Genomic DNA, 21,785 nt, shown 5'->3' with positions numbered 1-21,785 from the left:
CGGTGCTGGCCACACTGGTATTACTAACTACCGGTGGTGGCCACACTGGTATTACTAACTACCGGTGCTGGCCACACTGGTATTACTAACTACCGGCGCTGGCCACACTGGTATTACTAACTACCGGCGCTGGCCACACTGGTATTACTAACTACCGGTGCTGGCCACACTGGTATTACTAACTACCGGTGCTGGCCACAGTGGTATTACTAACTACCGGTGGTGGTCACACTGGTATTACTGGCCACCCAGTAATGAACATTATGAAATATTAATACAGAAATTGCCTTGTCACTTGAATCCTAGATTTCAGCTTTAAGCAATTAAAAGTGTGATAGAACAGTTGTTTTATACATGAGTATCTAGTCGTGCTTCTAAGGTAAACCCTAGCCTATTAGTAAACAGATACCAAATACTTTTCCATTACAACTTTTCTATACATTCTGAAATCCCATCAACTCTGCACAGAGAAACCATGAAGGCCAAAATAACATATTTTCAAAAACTCAATGCAATTATTCTGAAATGATATATGAGGGTCTGAATCCTAATACGGAGTATAATGCAGAAGCATAATAAACCCATATAAGAACTGTTCAGAGGACCTGAGACGTCAGTGAGCATTAAGTGCTCTCTTGGGACAGGAAAGCAAGAATGGACCCTTATTAAATGGCAGCCATTTTACATGACTGACTGCATTTTCTGCTGCTTGAGAGTGACAAACAAAATGGCCTCCAAATAGTTGGATTCATTGGTAAATGCATGACTAAAAATAGATAGCAAATCAACTCTACGATGCACAGGTAGTCACTTGATAAAAAAGCATACTAAAAGATTTCTATATGTGGCCGATAAGAAATGGTCAATCCACGAAAATACGGCCTTTTAAGTAGAAATTGTGCACCAATCTAGATTTTTTAAATCCTGTTAAAGTGCCCTATAATATAGACCACATTTACAATTCAATAAATCAGATTTTTTATTTTATATGAATAGACTTGAAGTCTCTCTGTTTGACTTCTAGGAAGATTTGAACCAGGACGGGCTCATAGTAATGGCTGGAACGGTATCAATAGAATGGTATCGAACACAACAAACACACTGTTCACATGTTTGATACGCTTTAATTCACTCCATTCCAGACATTATTATGAGATGTCCTCCCCTCAGCAGCCTCCTGTGGTAGTTATTTTCACACAATGTTGATTGGCACTTCAACCGTATTACCCATAGATAGACAGGCTAGAAATGTTTTAAGAATAATAAATAAAAATGTTGCATTCATTGAAGGTTGCATTCAATTGCCACTTCCTGTTGCACACAACAAGCTTCCATTCCCCCTGTCACAAGGGGATTTATGGATGAATTAAGATGAAATCATCAACCCTGTTACTTTATCTGGCATTTAATAGGCACTTACTATAGTCATTATTAAATTGTTTACATCTAGAGATAGGAAGTCTTGTTTTCTATTATGTTGAACATGTGCCCGCTATGACAGAATGTTCAAATGAGGTGAAATTAAGTTTTTATTGACAAAGTTACACTTCTCAAAAGGTACCGAATGGGTGGAATGACCCTAAAGCTGTGTGACACGTCAGGTTTACACTGTTAGTTTACTACGCATTCAGCTGCTATTGACACACTTTCCCCTCTCAATTAACACTCAAGATTCATTTGCTGAAGCATATTATTCATTTTCTTCAACACTTCTGTCCCATCTGATCAAGTCGGGAAGAGAAGTTGTCACAATCAGAGCATGACAAAGGATTTGAACGAGAAACAGTCACACGAATGGCCTAATTACCAAATCCTGCAAATTCATGCATTAACCCATAAGACGCATACTAGAACAAAATGTTAATGTTGTCCCCTATCCACCTCATGCTGAGAAAAGGGAAGGGCTGTTGGTGTTTTGGCTCAATAGTCATTCACATTCCCCTGGATAAGATGGACAACGCGGCCGGAGCCCAGCCCTTCCCAGACCACCTTTCTTTCCAAGCCAAGGCACCACAGGTGGCTTCCCACCACTTCTCTCTGCAAACGGAAGGAGGCGGAGGGAGTCACAGGCATTTAGCGAGACAGACAGATACATTAACACACCATGGCCAAACGCCACCCCATTAATCTGCAGCTTGTTGGGGCCTGTCGGGGCTGGCAAGGCAGGGCTGGAGCTTCTCCAAGGAATGTTGAGCCTAGGCACAATGGGTGGGTCCCTCAGTGAGTAGCGTGCCACTGCTATGGTGCCACCCCAGCACTCTGAAGTCAGCAAACCAAACCTGTATACCTAGAGGCCTTTTGAAACCCCTGTAACGTTGCAAATCTGATGTTGAAGAAAGGCAGTTATGACAACACATTATTTTACTGGTCTAAAAAGGCCCTTCACATATTCTCCTGGACTAAAAAGGGCCTCTCTAAAGCTGTTACAGCAACACGCCATAAAGGCATAAAGGCATGAACCCGTAGGATTCAGGACCAAGAAGCAGGTAAGAAAAAGATGAAGAAAGATATAGTAGAAGTAATAGATCTGCTACATATGAAATATGATTCTCCTTAATGTGTTCTCACCTACTGACCACGCATATCTATAGAGGAGAATTTTAACAAGGTTTTTTTCTAGGCTCAACTTCTAGGCTCAGCTGTAGGAGCGTGACTTCTGGGAGTATATCCCAAATTACACTCTATTCCTTATAAAGTGCACTACTTTGGACCAGAACCCATCTGGTCAAAAGCAGTGTACTTTATAGGGAATGGGTTTGGTCAAAAGTATTGCACTTTATAGGGAATGGGGTGCCATTTGGGATGCAAGCCTGGTATGAGAGACTGTCTGCTATGACATGTTGAAGTCTTGTGGCTGATTTATTAAAGCACTATTTCAGCCCTGTTTGTAGTCAACCTCTATGACATACTTAGATAGAGTCATTTCTGAAATGGATATGCATGGTCATGTGATATGCCTGGTCATGTGATATGCCTGGTCATGTGATATGCATGGTCATGTGATACAAGTATGGTATGTTAAAACCAGCGCTTTAACTTACACATAGCGACAATAGCAAATATTTGTAATGCTCACTTGATAAATATTAGATATTAATATGATTATGCTAATCTCTTGTCATAATATCAGTCATGAGCTTACAGAAGTGAGCAGCCATGGTCATCAAAAAGTAAGGAGGACCAAGGCACTCTTCATATAATGAATTAAAATGCCTTTATTAGTGTGGCATGTTCAATAGAAACAAAGTTTTTTTTAAACGACACGTTTCGGCTGCATGGTCTTCGTCAGGGAGTAGAACCTGTCTTCTCTCTAAGCACGACAGTGAGTCTGCGTCTGCCATGTAACCTCGAGCTAAGCAAGTTCATATGCCTGTCTTGCTCTTCGCTCTATCAAGGAATTATGCAATTACATTAGGGTAGTACATGGTTTCTCTCTCTCTCTCTCCCCTTCTCTCTCTATTTTCCAGCAATTTTCCACTTGAGCAGACGGACCTAACCTACCTGATCTTAGACCACCACTCCTACTCTGATGCTTTATGAATACAGGCCATGATCTGCAGGGGATAGACTGTCTGCCTGGCTGATGGAGACATAGATAGACAATAGATAGATTACTAACTGAATTTATGGCTCATAGGAGATATTGTACCAGTGGGTAGATAGACAAGGATTCAAAGTGACTTTGGCGGCTTGCTGCTGTTGATCAGCTATGCGATAGATACAGTGATTTAGTCTGCCATATTAGTCTTCTAGATGTTGATATATTATCAGTAATATAATTCTGACTGGTTGATTACAGGATGTATGGGCTGGGGGTGGACGGGGTAAGATAGGTGGATGGTTGAGGGGGTAGTTCAAAGTGTCCACTTATCCTTATGATTACTTATCTTTACTGCGGGAAAATAGAGATCTGAGGAAGGTGCTGCAGACGGACAGAAAGACACACACACACACACTCCCAATTTAACGACGATAGTGGAGTAGTTGTGTGTGACTGGGGCAACCCGTACTTCTCCTTTTATCTGACTCTCTAGTAGTGGGTCTCTACTCCTCTATTTCTCTGTGACTCTAGTAGTGGGTCTCTCCTCCTCTATTTCTCTGTGTGACTCTAGTAGTGGGTCTCTCCTCCTCTCTTTCTCTGTGTGACTCTAGTCGTGGGTCTCTCCTCCTCTCTTTCTCTGTGTGACTCTAGTAGTGGGTCTCTACTCCTCTATTTCTCTGTGTGACTCTCTTGTAGTGGGTCTCTCCACTCTTTCTCTGTGTGACTCTCTAGTAGTGGGTCTCTCCTCTCTCTGTGTGACTCTCTAGTAGTGGGTCTCTCCTCTCACTCTGTGTGACTAGTAGTGGGTCTCTCCTCTCTTTCTCTGTGTGACACTCTAGTAATGGGTCGCTCCTCTTTCTCTGTGTGACTCTCTAGTAGTGGGTCTCTCCTCCTCTTTCTCTGTGTGACTCTAGTAGTGGGTCTCTCCTCTCTTTCTCTGTGTGACTCTCTAGTAGTGGGTCTCTCCACTCTTTCTCTGTGTGACTCTCTAGTAGTGGGTCTCTCCTCCTCTCTTTCTGTGTGACTCTCTAGTAGTGGGTCTCTCCTCCTCTTTCTCTGTGTGACTCTCTTGTAGTGGGTCTCTCCTCCTCTCTTTTTCTGTGTGACTCTCTAGTAGTGGGTCTCTCCTCCTCTTTCTCTGTGTGACTCTCTAGTAGTGAGTCTCTCCTCCTCTCCTCTAATGACACCAGTCAGCCCAGCAGTGTTATCCAGCAGGCAGCACCACCTCCCTTCAGGGATAAGATTTTATGACTGAAACCTGACACCGTGTCTGTGTCCTATAAGCGACAGAGCTGTAACTCACTTCAAAGGCAGCTGGCATCGAATCACAGCACAGTCATAAATTCCCCTGTCACGTCTGGGCCAATCAGGATGCGGCACTAAATCACACCTGTCACTCTGGCAGCCAATGGAAAGACAGTGGCAGTAAATCTGTCAGGGGTACGTCTGTTAACAGTGTTGTGGTGTGGTTGGGCAATCCATGGGGAAGGAGGGAGGGGAGAAAGTGAGAGAGAAAGAATAGATGACAGAGGGAGGAGGGGAGGGAGAAAGGGAGTGAACTGAAGGCACAGAGGTATGACACAGAATAAAACGCTTGTTTTCTCCCTCTCTAATTCTTAGGCCACGCCATGTTCAAAGCCACATCCATAATATACCACGGTAAAAACTAAAGGAGCTTAAAGAGGGCAGGCTGAGGAATTAGTGAGTAAAACAAGACTAAACACAGCCCCAAAAGAGGAGAAACACATTCCCCTGAGGGATGGTAATGGACTTGGATAAACCAGGATAAACATCCATAAAGCCTGGTGCCTACATTGAAAATCAGTTTCACTGCATCTGTATTCTACTCCTGCATCACTAGCCTACTCCTGCATCACAAGCCTACTCCTGCATCACTAGCCTACTCCTGCATCACTAGCCTAGTCCTGCATCACTAGCCTACTCCTGCATCACTAGCCTACTCCTGCATCACTAGCCTACTCCTGCATCACTAGCCTAGTCCTGCATCACTAGCCTACTCCAGGCAAACTCTGTGTTGATACCAGTTGGCTGACAGTGGGACCAGCTGGAGACATTGGGGCAGACAAAGGGACTAACTGGCTGAAGGCAGGCTGGGCTGAGGCGGACACTTCCCCGGGTCTGAAGCTCAGGGTATGTGTCTGCGTGCCGAGAGTGAGCTGGCTGACCAGGTGTGATCCTTCCTACAGGTCTCTGCAGACAGCCGGTCCAAATGAAGAGCAGTTGTTGTCTGGGTACTACACAGCAGGGCAGAGACCTGGACATGAAAGGATTTCATTCTGCTTCTAAATCACACAAACAGAGAGAAAAGAGAGGAGAGGAGAGTAAGAAGAGAGAGGAGAGAGAAGTGCTTCTAAATCACACACACAGAGTGAAGAGAGGATAGAGAGTAAGAAGAGAGGAGAGAGAAGACAGGCTATGTGCACACTGCCCACAAAATGAGGTGGAAACTGAGCTGCACTTCTTAACCTCCTGCCAAATGTGTGACCCTACTAGAGACAGATTATTTCCCTCAAATTACACAGACCCACAAAGAATTTGTGAAAAACACGTAAGGGAGAGGGAGAGAGAGAGAGAGAATGAGAAAAACAACCATATGAACTACTGCAAAAGGCATAGGGGAATAGTAGTGCAAAATGGTGGAGTATTTTGTCAATTTACTAACCCTTGATAACGCATGTCATTAACCTTTAAATGTGTTGGAAAATGTATTTTACATAGTTTGAGAAGCAAATGAAATGTGATAGGTGGATAAATATGTTCATGCAAAAGCACTGTTATTCAATGATGGGGTAAAAAGCGGTATCCTAACAAACATGTAACTTTCCCACTGGAATGATCAACAGTAGCTAACAGACCAGCTCGGGTTCTGGTGACATACATCAACACAGAATTAAACACTCACATCAGCAATTGATCATCATCTTATGTAATTGATAGTATCACCATCTTTTTTGTTGTTGTTGCAAAAACATACATTGTATGTTGAGTTCTGGCTGAGGAGACCGGGACAGAGAGAATGTGCAGTGGTGTGTTCTCTGGCACTGCTGTTGGCTGGCTTCTCTACGGAGCAGAGCAGCAATGATTTTCTATTCTATGGGAATAGATAGAATAGAAAATGTTTTCCTGGTGCAAAACAGATACATTGGGGTATAGTACTAAGGTCTGGTGTGTGTAATGTATCTGCGTCTTACACATTATAGTCTAAGACTTCAACACAGGCATAATTCATGTCCTATTTTTATGAAATGTTTGATAGGATGGAGCAGGGGTGTCAAACTCATATTACGCCGGGGGCCGCATTCAGTATTCAATGAGGTCCGGAGCGCAACATTGGATATTGATTGTATTTCCTCACCTTCAAAACTATATATATATATTTTTTTTTACTCAAACCACCTGCGTATGTTTGACACCCCTGTATAGTGTATTGGACCATTGCCATTTTCCCCAGCCTTGAGTCTTTGACTAGGGCAGGCCATTGAGAAGTATAAAGCTCAGTCACCAGCCACACACCATGTAAATAATTATCATTTACTGACTCACACACACACTCTCTTTTATCGTACACAGCATCGATCAATTACAAGCCTCTAGCCCATTACATGCTCCTGACTGTTTAACAGCATGTTATGTACAGCGTGTCAAGCCATGGCGTTACAGACTATCATACTCATTCCTGTATAATTCATATAAATTACCTCTCTGTCTTTTTACGACGGTGTAACTATAATTAGCAGATGAAAGGGGGTCGTTGACTGCCCCCAGGTACCGCCTGCCCCAAGGTACCGCCTGCCCTGCTGAAGAAATACCTAGATGGGAAATGAGTGAGGGGACGGCAGGACACACACTCACAAGCACAAACACACACACAAAATATGACTGAAACATATTGAATATCTAGATGAAAACTAAGTGATGGGATGACCCAGGAGGCACCAACGTGTGTGTGTGTGTGTGTGTGTGTGTGTGTGTGTGTGTGTGTGTGTGTGTGTGTGTGTGTGTGTGTGTGTGTGTGTGTGTGTGTGTGTGTGTGTGTGTGTGTGTGTGTGTGTGTGTGTGTGTGTGTGTGTGTGTGTGTGTGTGTGTGTGTGTGTGTGTGTGTGTGTGTGTGTGTGTGTGATCCATTTGAACCCTCTCCAGTCCCTCTCTGCCCTGCTGGGTGAGGACAAAGTGAGGTGGATCTAATCTAATCACTTACTGCATTGCTGTTGTCTAGATCTGCTGTGCTGTCTAACCTTGTCCTCTTTAACCTTCACATGCTAGCCTGGATAAACTAGACTGAACGCTATTGAAACAATGGAGCCTTTCACATCTCCCCTCCCCCAAAATCACACACGTGTTTGGGTCGGGACATATAGAATAGGGAATAGGCAGAATTTTTAAAACGTGATGAATAGATCCAACACTATATCCTAATAATTTCATAATGCTTAAAACAAAATGATAACGCACAAATGCAATTCAGTGGCATCTCTACATCCATTTAAGAGAGTAAAGAGCGGTTGACTTGTCCACCTAGCAACATAAACTGTAGGCTTTTACAATGGACCTGACTGGAGGCCAGCCAAGACAATGGATCTGCCAGATGAGTAATGTTTCATTAACTTCACTTAACTTCTTCCTCTCGCTCTGTGTCCCTGGCAGACACCAATACAAGCATCCACTCTGCTGTTACTGCATCTTATAGACAGGCTGCAGGACATACAGCTATTCTCAAGCAATCACACCCGTCAGACATGAGTGCATTTCTCGATTGGTCAAATTAACATTTGGGGGCTCAAGGGAGAATGATACAATTACTCCATGCAAAGAGAAGGGGATTCGAGTCTAGCTCCCTTTCCTTTGACTATCATCACGAATGTGTGTGATCAGGCTCCAGGACAGAAGCAGCTCGATAACTGGACACCCCCTTTCTCTTTGATCTTGCTCTTCCCTTCATCCCTCTGCCAAATCATCATTAAAGATAGAGATTAGAGGAAGGATAGAGGGATCAGAGAAGAGGCCCAAAGGAAGGGGGGCTTTAGGTGAGGAATCCCATTTACTCACTGTGTTTGATAGTAGCAGTAGTACTGCATGGTCCTAGAGACAAGCTGGGGTTGTCAACTTACAACTGGCTTTGTGAGCTACTACAGCCAAGACACTAAAGGAAAATCTATGAAGGAGTTATGACTTTTATTTGATTCAGAGGAGGCTGGTGAGAGGATCTATAGGAAGACGGGCTCATTGTAACAGCTGGAATGAAATCAATGGAACGGTATCAACCACATCAAACATACGATAACCACATTTGACTCCGTTCCATCAATACAGCCAGTATGAGTCCATCTTCCTGTAGCTCCTCCCACCACTGACGTTGTCATATCATGGACACTGAATGATATACTGATGCTTCATACAAACCAGACGTCTGAAGCAGACATGTACCGCCATCTGTTTGTGTTGCCTCAGGAAAACATGAGTAATGCTGAAAATAGAGCCACGGTCTGGACAAGGAGGACCGCTCACTCCAAAACGGTCCACATTAGGCATGGACATGGATGGACCAGTTACACAATACCTTAAAGATGTCAGCTTAACATGGTGTGTAGCTACACCAGGGACAAATTTATCAGGCACCAAATCGAGAAAAAAATTGACTGAAGAGGGACTAACATTCTGTTTCTCGTTGAGAAATGTTGTGTAAAGTTCTCAGTTGCGTGCCCTAATGAACATGACCCATTGGTAGTGAAATGCAGACATTAACAAGAACAGGAATATTTTTGTAATAGACATATCTACATGATAGTCTGATCTCACATCCACTTCTCTGGAGGGCATCTTTCATTTGCATTAAGATGAGCTTGTGTGTGTTTTTGTGAGGCAGGGGGGGAATTATCAAGAAGAAAAAACTGTTAGCTGAAGCACACATTTCATCTCTCTATTGCTCAGTTTGAAATGGATCACAAGTGCAGGATGATTATCAAGGGGAAAAACTTGACTAATTAGATGTGACCGATTTGTAAACACCACAATTTTACAGCATTGAAACACAACACATAACTGAAAATGTCTCAATAATGACACTTCCATGTAAAGTGTTAACCTCAGGAATGTGTTTTGGTACATTGACCAGAAGATGGAGCCCTTGCTTTAGCTGTGAGTCACTCCCTGTCTGGCTAGCAGAGTTCTCAAAGTACCATGGTGTGACAAGGGAACTCTGCAACTGAGGAAACTGTACATGGTTCAAGTGGACTGAAATTCTACATAATCTACAGTATAAAAGAGCATATTTATATATTAGTGGCTACCCGAGCTTCCATTCAATAAACCCTGACATTGAAATATGTTAAAGTGTGACAAGAACAAAAAGGGCAAACAATCAAAATATAATAGTCACAACTTTAGTGTCTATAAATGTTTTTATTCAAAAGATTTAAATGCTTGAATTTATCCAGTATTCTGAAGGAACAAAGTGACTAACAACAAGGTTGTTCTGACCATATGTCTGTACCATAGAAATAATTCCTTCCTATTTCTATGGTCTGTACTATAGTTAACACATGGAATGTTATCAGAGATGAGGGACATAAAGCTGTCAACTTAACTGGTAAGAAAATGCAAACCAGGCAGCAAGAATGTATTGACACACTACCATCCAATATCCCTCTCACAGCTAGCTACATAGCCGGATACAAGAATACCCTTTTACAGTAACGACACATGATCGAAATAATACATTCAGACAGACAATACTCAAAGATATCCCTGGCCCTGGGAGTCTGATTGGATGAGTGATCAGCCTCTGAGTCCTGATTGGAGGAATGGTGTGGAGTGAGTAGAGGGGAAGAGATGACATCGGAGAGAAGAGGCATGTGTAATGGTGGTACAGTATTAGATGAGGGGAGTTGACAGGTCCTATCGTAGCAGAGACCATTTGATCTGTTCCTTGGCAGACTGTAGCACCTGTAGAAGAAAACTGGCCTTCTAAAATAGATCATATAAATAACAAACACACACGTTTGTATAATGAGCCTCCAGTCTGTGTTTATGACATCCATTTGAACTTGCTTTGCATTTGAAAAATGAGACTTTCCCTTTTGAAACAAATGTAAATTAATACCACGAAGATGGATAGACTGAGACCAACTGCCCAAAGCAGACAATTTTATCTGAATAACAAATCATTTCTGGTTAACAATTAAGCACCTTACTGTAATAGTTTTTGATTAAAATGGTCAAAAGGAAACAAAAAGATTTTTAGCAAAAATAGATTTGAAAAAAATTCAAACAATTTTGATAGGACTGTCTTGGAGTTGTCAGAGTGAGGGACCTAATTGGAGTGGCCTAATGGGAGGGATATGTAAGCAGAAACTATACGCGTTATTGTAAGATGCTTGAGAGTTGGTTATTGGTCTATTAATTTCTACCGCCTGGTGATGTCACCAGGCAGGCCATAATTCCACCCATGCAAAACCCGCTGATGAGAAGGTAGATAGTTGTAGATAGTTGCTGGTTGTAAAAACTCAGGAAATAATACTGCTCACATTTTTTTTTTTTTACAATTTTACAGTGTTAGTTTCAGTAGCTGTTCTACAAATATGACAAAACACAGGAAACCCTCATTTTGACTGCACTGGGTCTTTAAGTAAATGAAGGGACACCACATGATTTACACATTTACCTCAAACTTTGACAAAGACTAGATAGAGAAAGATGAGGAATGCAAGTAAAGCAAAATGATTAATTCATTATTAATTTGAAGGAAAAGAACCACATGGAAGATGGCCAGCCATTAATCATTAGACAGGGAGGGAGAGAGAAGGGATGGGAGGACAGCAGCTTCTTAAATGAGAACATAATCAAGACTGGAGAGGACCTCAGCTCATCGGCCACACACACACACAACCTGCCTATAATTAGCAATCGTGGGCTTTCCATGCATAAGGAAGAGTGGAAGCAGTAGGATTGGAGAGTATATGAGAGAGGGACGTCGGTAGCCTGGAAACCCAGACTTAATTCAGCTCCATTTCAGTTAAGTTTTCACTAAATTAGTTAAGTGAAACAAGTGAGGTAAAATATAGTTTGATTCAGTCTGGATTCCCAGGCTAGGACGTTGGGCCCAGCTCTTAAGCTTGTAAGGCTGGGTCCTGGTCAAATGTAGTGCACTACATAGGGACTAGGGTGCTATTTGGACACAGCCTAAGTCTCAGGAGAGTAGAGAGTGAATAATGTAATGGTGCATGATCCACACTGAACAATGTAGTATGCTGAGATGAATGAGGTAACTAGGGCTGTTGTACTCACCTGGGTGACAGTCTGCTCTGAGTAGGGCACATCTTCCCCCTGTAGAAGAGATTACATACTGGGATTAGGCAACCACACTCAGAACATTAGAGTCCACTTGGTTGAGTGAAGAGTGTTTTCTGAAGAGGAAAGGGACCCTTACCCTTAGTGCCACGCGGTGGACCACTTGCTGAGGATCACTTTCCAGAATCACTCTTTAGGAGACAGCAGAGAGAGAAGCTTGTTATCACTCACACTGTGCAAATAGACAGCCACACTGGACCAGACCACAGCGGTCCTATGACAGGTTTGGACGGTTGAAAATAAGCAGTGGTAATACATTGAGTCAATATTCAAATGTTAAGACATGGATCTCACCCCCCATCCACAATTTCATCCACAGCGAGAAAGAGACCTTCCATATTCTCAAGTAGAGCTCTCCTCTCAACATTCTTTCTACAGAGAAAGACATAATTATTCAAGGTTTGCCTTTTGATGAAAGATGGCAAAAGATGTGATGTAAGATTTAGCTCTCACCTCAACATTCGTCTCAGTGAGTCAAACAGACAGTTCAGAACAGCTTTAGGTCTCACCTCAACATTTGGCTCAGTGAGTCAAACAGACAGTTTAGAACAGCCAGAGATCTCACCTCAACATGTCTCAGTGAGTCAAACAAACAGTTCAGAACAGCTTTAGGTCTCACCTCAACATTTGGCTCATTGAGTCAAACAGACAGTTTAGAACAGCCAGAGATCTCACCTCAACATGTCTCAGTGAGTCAAACAAACAGTTCAGAACAGCTTTAGGTCTCACCTCAACATTTGGCTCATTGAGTCAAACAGACAGTTTAGAACAGCCAGAGATCTCACCTCAACATGTCTCAGTGAGTCAAACAAACAGTTTAGAACAGCTTTAGGTCTCACCTCAACATTTGGCTCAGTGAGTCAAACAGACAGTTTAGAACAGCCATTAGCATCAACTGTTGGAGGGGAACAAAACACAGAAACAACAAAAAGGTCATTTAGAGCATGGCAGAGTGCACTGCACCGAAATTAATCATACAATTTATTCATTATATGTCTCCAATCACGGCCTTCCAATATGATTACCTCATTTTCATGCGAGCTTCCAACGACATAGAAGAAGAGATCAATGTTGCTCTTGTAGACAACTGTGAGGCCCTCTAGCAAAGCAATCTCACCTGAATATGCACAGAAACATGACAATGGCTGCATTTATACATGGAGGCCAATTGTGATTATTTTTTTCACGAATTGGTCTTCTGGCCAATGAGATCGGCTCTGAAAATGATCTGATGTGAAAAGATGTGATTGCTCAAAAGACCAATTAGTGGACAAAAGACCAGAACACTATTCACTGACCTGAGAATATGTACATGTGTGTATTAAAATGCATTTCATACTGTCAGTCCGGTGTGTCTTGCTGAAGATGTTCTTCTCAAAAGCTTTCTGTTCCTTTACTGAAGGGTAGGTGTCATCATAATACTGTAAATAAAGCATTAATAGAGGCGTTAAACCACAACTAATTGTTGTTTGTACATTTCATATGGTATGCTAATAATGCAGCTGTGTATTACATAATAACAGAATGAGTTACATAGCAGGGATCACCAACTTTGGCCCTAAGGTACTGGGTGTATGCAGGCTTTTGTTCCAGCCAGGTACTAACACACCTTTATGTAATACACTTATCAAAGTCTTACTTTAGCATAGAGTCGTTCTCCATCATTATCCAGAATGAGGACTGCTTTCACGGTGTATAATGACGGTTCCTGTTGTGAAAATACACAGACATGACTGCTTTGCAGATAAGTTACACATCATCAATACACAGTAGCTAACTAGCTAGCTAACGTTAGCAAACTAACAAGCTACCTAACTAAAGAAAAGTACACTTACTCGCGGAAACATGTGTCATCACTACGCTGAAAGCCATTCCTAGTAACTACGCATTGTAACCAGATATTTGCTGCTGTAACTAACTAGCAAGTTAGTTTTCTAAAACAGCGGATGGGAGGTTCGCCAGGTAACGTTACCGTCTATAGCTAACTAACTAACAGCTCCTTCCCAATTCTAAGCAGTCAGCAAGCACAATAATCTCTCTTTTGCAAAGGTTGCTACACTCCCAACAAAAATCGAATCAGGAAATATAACATAAAGAATGATTTTTAAAAATAATAAACGTTACCAGCATTACCGTATCCATCTTATTTGCTAAATTGCTAGCCGGCAAACTTCCTAGTTAGCTGCCTAAACGTTTCTCGTCTTCCATTGGATGATAAACCGCATCAATCAAAACGCCCCGCTATGACACCGCTCATTCTGTTCTGAAGACAGAGTTCAAGCACAGACAGAACAATGGCTTTAATTATACAAATCGTTGGAACAAGCCCATAACAACAATGTATATACATACTAGATAACATATTAGGAGTACTGTGTTGAAGCCACAGTGCCTCCATTTTGGCACTCCCCCACAGTTGCGTAAAAAGGTTGCACATTTTTAAATAGTTTCCGAATTTCAGTTTACGTGATAAAACAAGCAAGTATGGTGTATAGAATGATTTTACCATCTAACCCACTGTGAAATGTATTTTTCCATAAACAAAAATATTGTATTTTCAGCTATTTGAAGCCCATGTATAAAACCGAAAATAAAAGATGCAAAAACTAAACTGAAGGGGGAAGCATAGAAATAGCCCACACAGAACAAATCTACTGCTTCTTAAGGCCAGTTTATACTTGCTCTTCTGACATGTCTGTAGACAACTAGATTGCTACAAGTGTAGTAGGTCAAAACAACATATCATTTATATTCCGGTGGAATGTCTGTAGACCGCCATGGCAACTGTCAGTTTCCTTGTTGTACAGACTTGAAAAAGGTTTAAATGTCTGCGACTGTTACCAGACTGCCACAGCAACCAGACCAAATCCTCCAGTGACAAGATGATGCAGGAGTTCTAATATTCTAAGATAGAATGACCTACTTTTATTTCGTCACACTGTGGCAGTACACTGTTTTCTTTAAGGTCGCCATTACATTGTAAATAATTATCTTGTTGTGGGTTTATTTTCCTGTAATAATGAAAGCTAAAGTTAAGACATTATAGATATACAATGGACATTTGGTTTGTTGCCAACTAGTTTACAACAAACCAAAACATTGTTTAGAAAATTGCTTTTAGTTGCCTGGTTTGATAGGTTGACATTTACTGAATTCATTTTTTAACAGATGGATCTATTGGTGTTGAAATAGAGAACATATGCTATTTGGAGCACTGGGCTGCTGATATCAAAGCAGAGGCTGTTGTTTTGTGTTTATAGCTTTTCAGAACAACAACGCCAAGTTTGATGTCGGATGGCAATAGAATGTTCATGATGTCGCTACGAGAATTGACTACAGACATGCCAATAGATGGACTGTAAACCAGCCTTTAGACTTGCTTTTAATGAGAATGACAGATCTATAACAACATTTCTATGTGAATTTGGTTGGGTAGCCCACAATGTCAGATATTGCAGCTTTAAATGCATGTAACTCTGTCCTTGAAACGTTTAATTGAAATCTGTAGATCTCCATTCATTCCTATGGAAGACTGCGCCTACTGGGTAGTGCCAATATGGCCGACAGGTGGCTTCAAAGCCTCTCAATGGTCAATACATAGCATCAGCAATCAAGGGTTTATATACAGTGCATTCGGAAAGTATTCAGACCCCTTGACTTTTTTCACATTTTGTAAACTGATTAAATCGTTTATTTCCTCATTGGGGTGGCAGGGTAGCCTAGTGGTTAGAGTGGTGGACTAGCAACCGAAAGGTTGCAAGTTCAAATCCCCGAGCTGACAAGGTACAAATCTGTTGTTCTGCCCCTGCACAGGCAGTTAACCCAATGTTCCTAGGCTGTCATTGAAAATAAGAATTTGTTCTTAACTGACTTGCCTAGTTAAACAAAGGTAAAATAAAAAATAAATAAAAATCAATCTACACACAATACCCCATAATGACAAAGTAAAAACAGGTTTTTAGAAATTGTTGCAAATGTATATAAAAAAAATGGAAATATCACATTTACATAAGTACTCAGTACTTTGTTGAAGCACCTTTGACAGTGATTACAACCTAGAGTATTCTTGGGTATGATGCTACAAGCTTGGCACCCCTGTATTTGGGGAGTTTCTCCCAGTCTTCTCTGCAGATCTTCTCAAAATCTGTCAGGTTGTATGGGGAGCGTTGCTGCACAGCTATTTTCAGGTCTCTCCAGAGATGTCTGGGCTCTGGCTGGGGCTCTCAAGAACATTCAGAGACTTGTCCCGAAGCCAATCCTGCATTGTCTTGGCACAGTGCTTAGGGTTGTTGTCCTGTTGGAAGGTACCTTCGCCCCAGTCTGAGGTCCTGAGCACTCTGAAGGAGGTTTTCATCAAGGATCTCTCTGTTCTTTGCTTCGTTCATCTTTCCCTTGATCCGGACTAGTTGCACATTCCCTGTAGCTGAAAAACATCACCACAGCATGATCCTGCCACCACCATGCTTCACCATAGGGATGGTGCCAGGTTTCCTCCAGACGTGACATTTGGCATTCAGGCCAAATAGTTTAATCTTTGTTCCATCAGACCAGAGAATATTGTTTCTCATAGTCTGACAGTCCATTAGGTGCCTTTTAGCACACTCCAAGCAGGCTGTCATGTGCCTTTTATTGAGGAATGGCTTCCGTCTGGCCACTCTACCATAGAGGCCTGATTGGTGGAGTGCTGCAGAGATGGTTGTCTCCCTGGAAGGTTCTCCCATCTCCACAGAAGAAATCTGGAGCTCTATCAGAGTGACCATTTGGTTGTTGGTCACCTCCCTGACCAAGGCCCTTCTCCCCGATTGCTCAGTTTGGCCGGGCGGCATGCTCTAGGAAGGGTCTCAAGAGCAAGTCGCTCTTGCTGCTGGTGAGTCTCTGATCCACCTCTACGCAGACGACACCATTCTGTATACTTCTGGCCCTTCTTTGGACTCTGTGTTAACAACCCTCCAGACGAGCTTCAATGCCATACAACTCTCCTTCCGTGGCCTCCAATTGCTCTTAAATACAAGTAAAACTAAATGCATGCTCTTCAACCGATCGCTGCCTGCACCTGCCCGCCCGTCCAACGTCACTACTCTGGACGGTTCTGTCTTAGAATATGTGGACAACTACAAATACCTAGGTGTCTGGTTAGACTGTAAACTCTCCTTCCAGACTCACAACAAACATCTCCAATCCAAAGTTTAATTTACAATTGGCTTCCTATTTCGCAACAAAGCCTCCTTCACTCATGCTGCCAAACATACCCTTGTAAAACTGACCATCCTACCAATCCTCGACTTCGGCGACATAATTTACAAAATAGCCTCCAATACCCTACTCAATAAATTGGATGCAGTCTATCACAGTGCCATCCGTTTTGTCACCGAAGCCCCAAATACTACCCACCACTGCGACCTGTACGCTCTCGTTGGCTGGCCCTCGCTTCATACTCGTCGCCAAACCCACTGGCTCCAGGTCATCTACAAGACCCTGCAAGGTAAAGTCCCCCCTTATCTCACCTCGCTGGTCACCATAGCATCTCCCACCTGTAGCATGCGCTCCAGCATGTATATCTCTCTGGTCACCCCCAAAACCAATTCTTACTTTGGCCTCGCCTTGCAGTTCTCTGCTGCCAATGACTGGAACGAACTGCAAAAATCTCTGAAACTGGAAACACTTATCCCCCTCACTAGCTTTAAGCACCAGCTGTCAGAGCAGCTCACAGATTACTGCACCTGTGCATAGCCCATCTATAATTTAGCCCAAAAAACTACCTCTCACCTTACTGTATTTATTTATTTTGCTCCTTTGCACCCCCATTATTTCTATCTCTACTTTGCACATTCTTCCATGCAAATCTACCATTCCAGTGTTTATTATTATTTTTTTTTATTTTTATTTTTATTTTTTATTATTATTATTTATTTTTTACTTGCTATATTGTATTTACTTCACCACCATGGCCTTTTTTGCCTTTACCACCCTTATCTCACCTCATTTGCTCACATTGTATATAGACACATTTTTCTACTGTATTACTGACTGTATGTTTGTTTTACTCCATGTGTAACTCTGTGTTGTTGTACGTTTCGAACTGCTTTGCTTTATCTTGGCCAGGTCGCAATTGTAAATGAGAACTTGTTCTCAACTTGCCTACCTGGTTATATAAAGGTGAAATAAATAAATAAAAAGTCTTGGTGGTTCCAAACTTCTTCCATTTAAGAAAGATGGAGGCCACTGTGTTCTTGTGGACCTTCAATGCTGCAGATTTTTTTGTTACCCTTCCCCAGATCTGTGCCTCGACACAATCCTGTCTTGGGGCTCTACGAACAATTCCTTCGACCTCATGGCTCGGTTTTTACTATGACCTGCACTGTCAACAAAGGGAAGCAAAGCCACAAGCTGCCCAGTGACACGAACCTACCAGACAAGCTAAATTAGTTCTATGCTCGATTCGAGGCAAATAACACTGAAACAGAGCACCAGCTGTTCCAGATGACTGCATGATCACACTCTCCGTAGCCAATGTGAGTAAGACCTTTAAACAGGTCAACATTCACAATCCTTATCATTTATCGCCCTCCAGGTTCCCTCGGAGAGTTCATCAATGAGCTTGATGCCTTGATAAGCTCCTTTCCTGAGGACGGCTCACCTCTCACAGTTCTGGGCGACTTTAACCTCCCCACGTCTACCTTTGACTCATTCCTCTCTGCCTCCTTCTTTCCACTCCTCTCCTCTTTTGACCTCACCCTCTCACCTTCCCCCTACTCACAAGGCAGGCAATACGCTCGACCTCATCTTTACTAGATGCTGTTCTTCCACTAACTTCATTGCAACTCCCCTCCAAGTCTCCGACCACTACCTTGTATCCTTTTCCCTCTCGCTCTCATCCAACACTTCCCACACTGCCCCTACTCGGATGGTATCGCGCCGTCCCAACCTTCGCTCTCTCTCCCCGCTACTCTCTCCTCTTCCATCCTATCATCTCTTCCCTCTGCTCAAACCTTCTCCAACCTATCTCCTGATTCTGCCTCCTCAACCCTCCTCTCCTCCCTTTCTGCATCCTTTGACTCTCTATGTCCCCTATCCTCCAGGCCGGCTCGGTCCTCCCCTCCCGCTCCGTGGCTCGACGACTCATTGCGAGCTCACAGAACAGGGCTCCGGGCAGCCGAGCGGAAATGGAGGAAAACTCGCCTCCCTGCGGACCTGGCATCCTTTCACTCCCTCCTCTCTACATTTTCCTCCTCTGCCTCTGCTGCTAAAGCCACTTTCTACCACTCTAAATTCCAAGCATCTGCCTCTAACCCTAGGAAGCTCTTTGCCACCTTCTCCTCCCTCCTGAATCCTCCTCCCCCCCCCCTCCTCCCTCTCTGCAGATGACTTCGTCAACCATTTTGAAAAGAAGGTCGACGACATCCGATCCTCGTTTGCTAAGTCAAACGACACTGCTGGTTCTGCTCACACTGCCCTACCCTGTGCTCTGACCTCTTTCTCCCCTCTCTTTCCAGATGAAATCTCGCGTCTCGTGACGGCCGGCCGCCCAACAACCTGCCCGCTCGACCCTATCCCCTCCTCTCTTCTCCAGACCATTTCCGGAGACCTTCTCCCTTACCTCACCTCGCTCATCAACTCATCCCTGACCGCTGGCTACGTCCCTTCCGTCTTCAAGAGAGCGAGAGTTGCACCCCTTCTGAAAAACCTACACTCGATCCCTCCGATGTCAACAACTACAGACCAGTATCCCTTCTTTCTTTTCTCTCCAAAACTCTTGAACGTGCCGTCCTTGGCCAGCTCTCCCGCTATCTCTCTCAGAATGACCTTCTTGATCCAAATCAGTCAGGTTTCAAGACTAGTCATTCAACTGAGACTGCTCTTCTCTGTATCACGGAGGCGCTCCGCACTGCTAAAGCTAACTCTCTCTCCTCTGCTCTCATCCTTCTAGACCTATCGGCTGCCTTCGATACTGTGAACCATCAGATCCTCCTCTCCACCCTCTCCGAGTTGGGCATCTCCGGCGCGGCCCACGCTTGGATTGCGTCCTACCTGACAGGTCGCTCCTACCAGGTGGCGTGGCGAGAATCTGTCTCCTCACCACGCGCTCTCACCACTGGTGTCCCCAGGGCTCTGTTCTAGGCCCTCTCCTATTCTCGCTATACACCAAGTCACTTGGCTCTGTCATAACCTCACATGGTCTCTCCTATCATTGCTATGCAGATGACACACAATTAATCTTCTCCTTTCCCCTTCTGATGACCAGGTGGCGAATCGCATCTCTGCATGTCTGGCAGACATATCAGTGTGGATGACGGATCACCACCTCAAGCTGAACCTCGGCAAGACGGAGCTGCTCTTCCTCCCGGGGAAGGACTGCCCGTTCCATGATCTCGCCATCACGGTTGACAACTCCATTGTGTCCTCCTCCCAGAGCGCTAAGAACCTTGGCGTGATCCTGGACAACACCCTGTCGTTCTCAACTAACATCAAGGCGGTGGCCCGTTCCTGTAGGTTCATGCTCTACAACATCCGCAGAGTACGACCCTGCCTCACACAGGAAGCGGCGCAGGTCCTAATCCAGGCACTTGTCATCTCCCGTCTGGATTACTGCAACTCGCTGTTGGCTGGGCTCCCTGCCTGTGCCATTAAACCCCTACAACTCATCCAGAACGCCGCAGCCCGTCTGGTGTTCAACCTTCCCAAGTTCTCTCACGTCACCCCGCTCCTCCGCTCTCTCCACTGGCTTCCAGTTGAAGCTCGCATCCGCTACAAGACCATGGTGCTTGCCTACGGAGCTGTGAGGGGAACGGCACCTCAGTACCACCAGGCTCTGATCAGGCCCTACACCCAAACAAGGGCACTGCGTTCATCCACCTCTGGCCTGCTCGCCTCCCTACCACTGAGGAAGTACAGTTCCCGCTCAGCCCAGTCAAAACTGTTCGCTGCTCTGGCCCCCCAATGGTGGAACACACTCCCTCACGACGCCAGGACAGCGGAGTCAATCACCACCTTCCGGAGACACCTGAAACCCCACCTCTTTAAGGAATACCTAGGATAGGATAAAGTAATCCTTCTCACCCCCCCCCCTTAAAAGATTTAGATGCACTATTGTAAAGTGGCTGTTCCACTGGATGTCATAAGGTGAATGCACCAATTTGTAAGTCGCTCTGGATAAGAGCGTCTGCTAAATGACTTAAATGTAAAATGTAAATGACGCAGGGCCAGATGGATTACCAGGACGTATACTCTGAACATGCGCTGACCAACTGGCAAGTGTCTTCACTGACATGTTCAACCTGTCCCTGACTGAGTCTGTAATACCAACATTTTTCAAACAGACCACCATAGTCCCTGTGGCCAATAACACTAAGGTAACCTGCCTAAATGACTACCGACCCGTAGCACTCACGTCTGTAGCCATGAAGTGCTTTGAAAGTCTGGTTATGGGTCAAATCAACAAAATCCCAGAAACCCTAGACCCACTCCAATTTGCATACCAACCCAACAGATCCACAGATGATGCAACCTCTATTGCACTCAACACTGCCCTTTCCCACCTGGACAAAAGGAACACCTATGTGAGAATGCTGTTCATTGACTACAGCTCAGTATTCAACACCATAGTGCCCTCAAAGCTCATCACCTAGCTAAGGACCCTGGGACTAAACACCTCCCTCTGCAACTGGAACCTGGACTTCCTGACGGGCCGCCCCCAGGTGGTAAGGGTAGGGAACAACACATCCGCCACGATGATCCTCAACACGGGGGCCCCTCAGGGGTGCGTACTCAGTCCCCTCCTGTACTCCCAGTTCACTCATGACTGCACGGCCAGACATGACTCCACAGCCAGACAAGACTCCAACACCATCATCAAGTTTGCAGATGACACAACAGTGGT

At 43.9% G+C, this 21,785-nt stretch overlaps 2 protein-coding genes across 8 annotated transcripts in view; one reads left to right on the top strand and one right to left on the bottom strand.

Annotated features, from left to right (window-relative positions):
* Positions 1-2,259: 2,259 nt before the first annotated feature.
* The window catches only part of LOC118360691 (transcription factor NF-E2 45 kDa subunit-like), a 33,719-nt gene continuing 14,193 nt past the window's right edge, over positions 2,260-21,785 (top strand). The window contains exon 1 of the mRNA XM_035739990.2: positions 2,260-2,486. The gene's annotated coding sequence lies outside the window, so the exon portion shown is untranslated. The remainder of the gene's footprint in view (positions 2,487-21,785) is intronic.
* Positions 9,942-14,279, bottom strand: LOC118360695 (coatomer subunit zeta-1-like). Of its 7 annotated transcripts, XM_035740000.2 has the most exons (10): positions 14,261-14,279; positions 14,033-14,171; positions 13,548-13,616; positions 13,248-13,329; positions 12,934-13,025; positions 12,748-12,803; positions 12,203-12,280; positions 11,988-12,039; positions 11,846-11,884; positions 9,942-10,525 (listed from the first exon to the last, which is right to left on the bottom strand). In XM_035740000.2, the coding sequence occupies exons 2-10, from the start codon at positions 14,048-14,050 to the stop codon at positions 10,457-10,459; spliced, it is 555 nt and encodes a 184-aa protein (XP_035595893.1). In that variant the 5' UTR covers positions 14,051-14,171; positions 14,261-14,279; the 3' UTR covers positions 9,942-10,456. The 7 variants fall into 7 exon arrangements, with proteins under 7 accessions (XP_035595893.1, XP_035595896.1, XP_052340938.1 ...); XM_035740003.2 differs by lacking the exon at positions 14,261-14,279 and having other exon boundaries at positions 14,042-14,205; XM_052484978.1 differs by lacking the exon at positions 14,261-14,279 and having other exon boundaries at positions 14,033-14,203.

Source organism: Oncorhynchus keta, chromosome 28 (assembly GCF_023373465.1).
Source record: "Oncorhynchus keta strain PuntledgeMale-10-30-2019 chromosome 28, Oket_V2, whole genome shotgun sequence".
In the NCBI taxonomy this organism is placed as follows: domain Eukaryota; kingdom Metazoa; phylum Chordata; class Actinopteri; order Salmoniformes; family Salmonidae; genus Oncorhynchus; species Oncorhynchus keta.
Note: the sequence above shows the minus strand (reverse complement) of the source record. Positions and strands in the feature narration are given on the sequence as shown.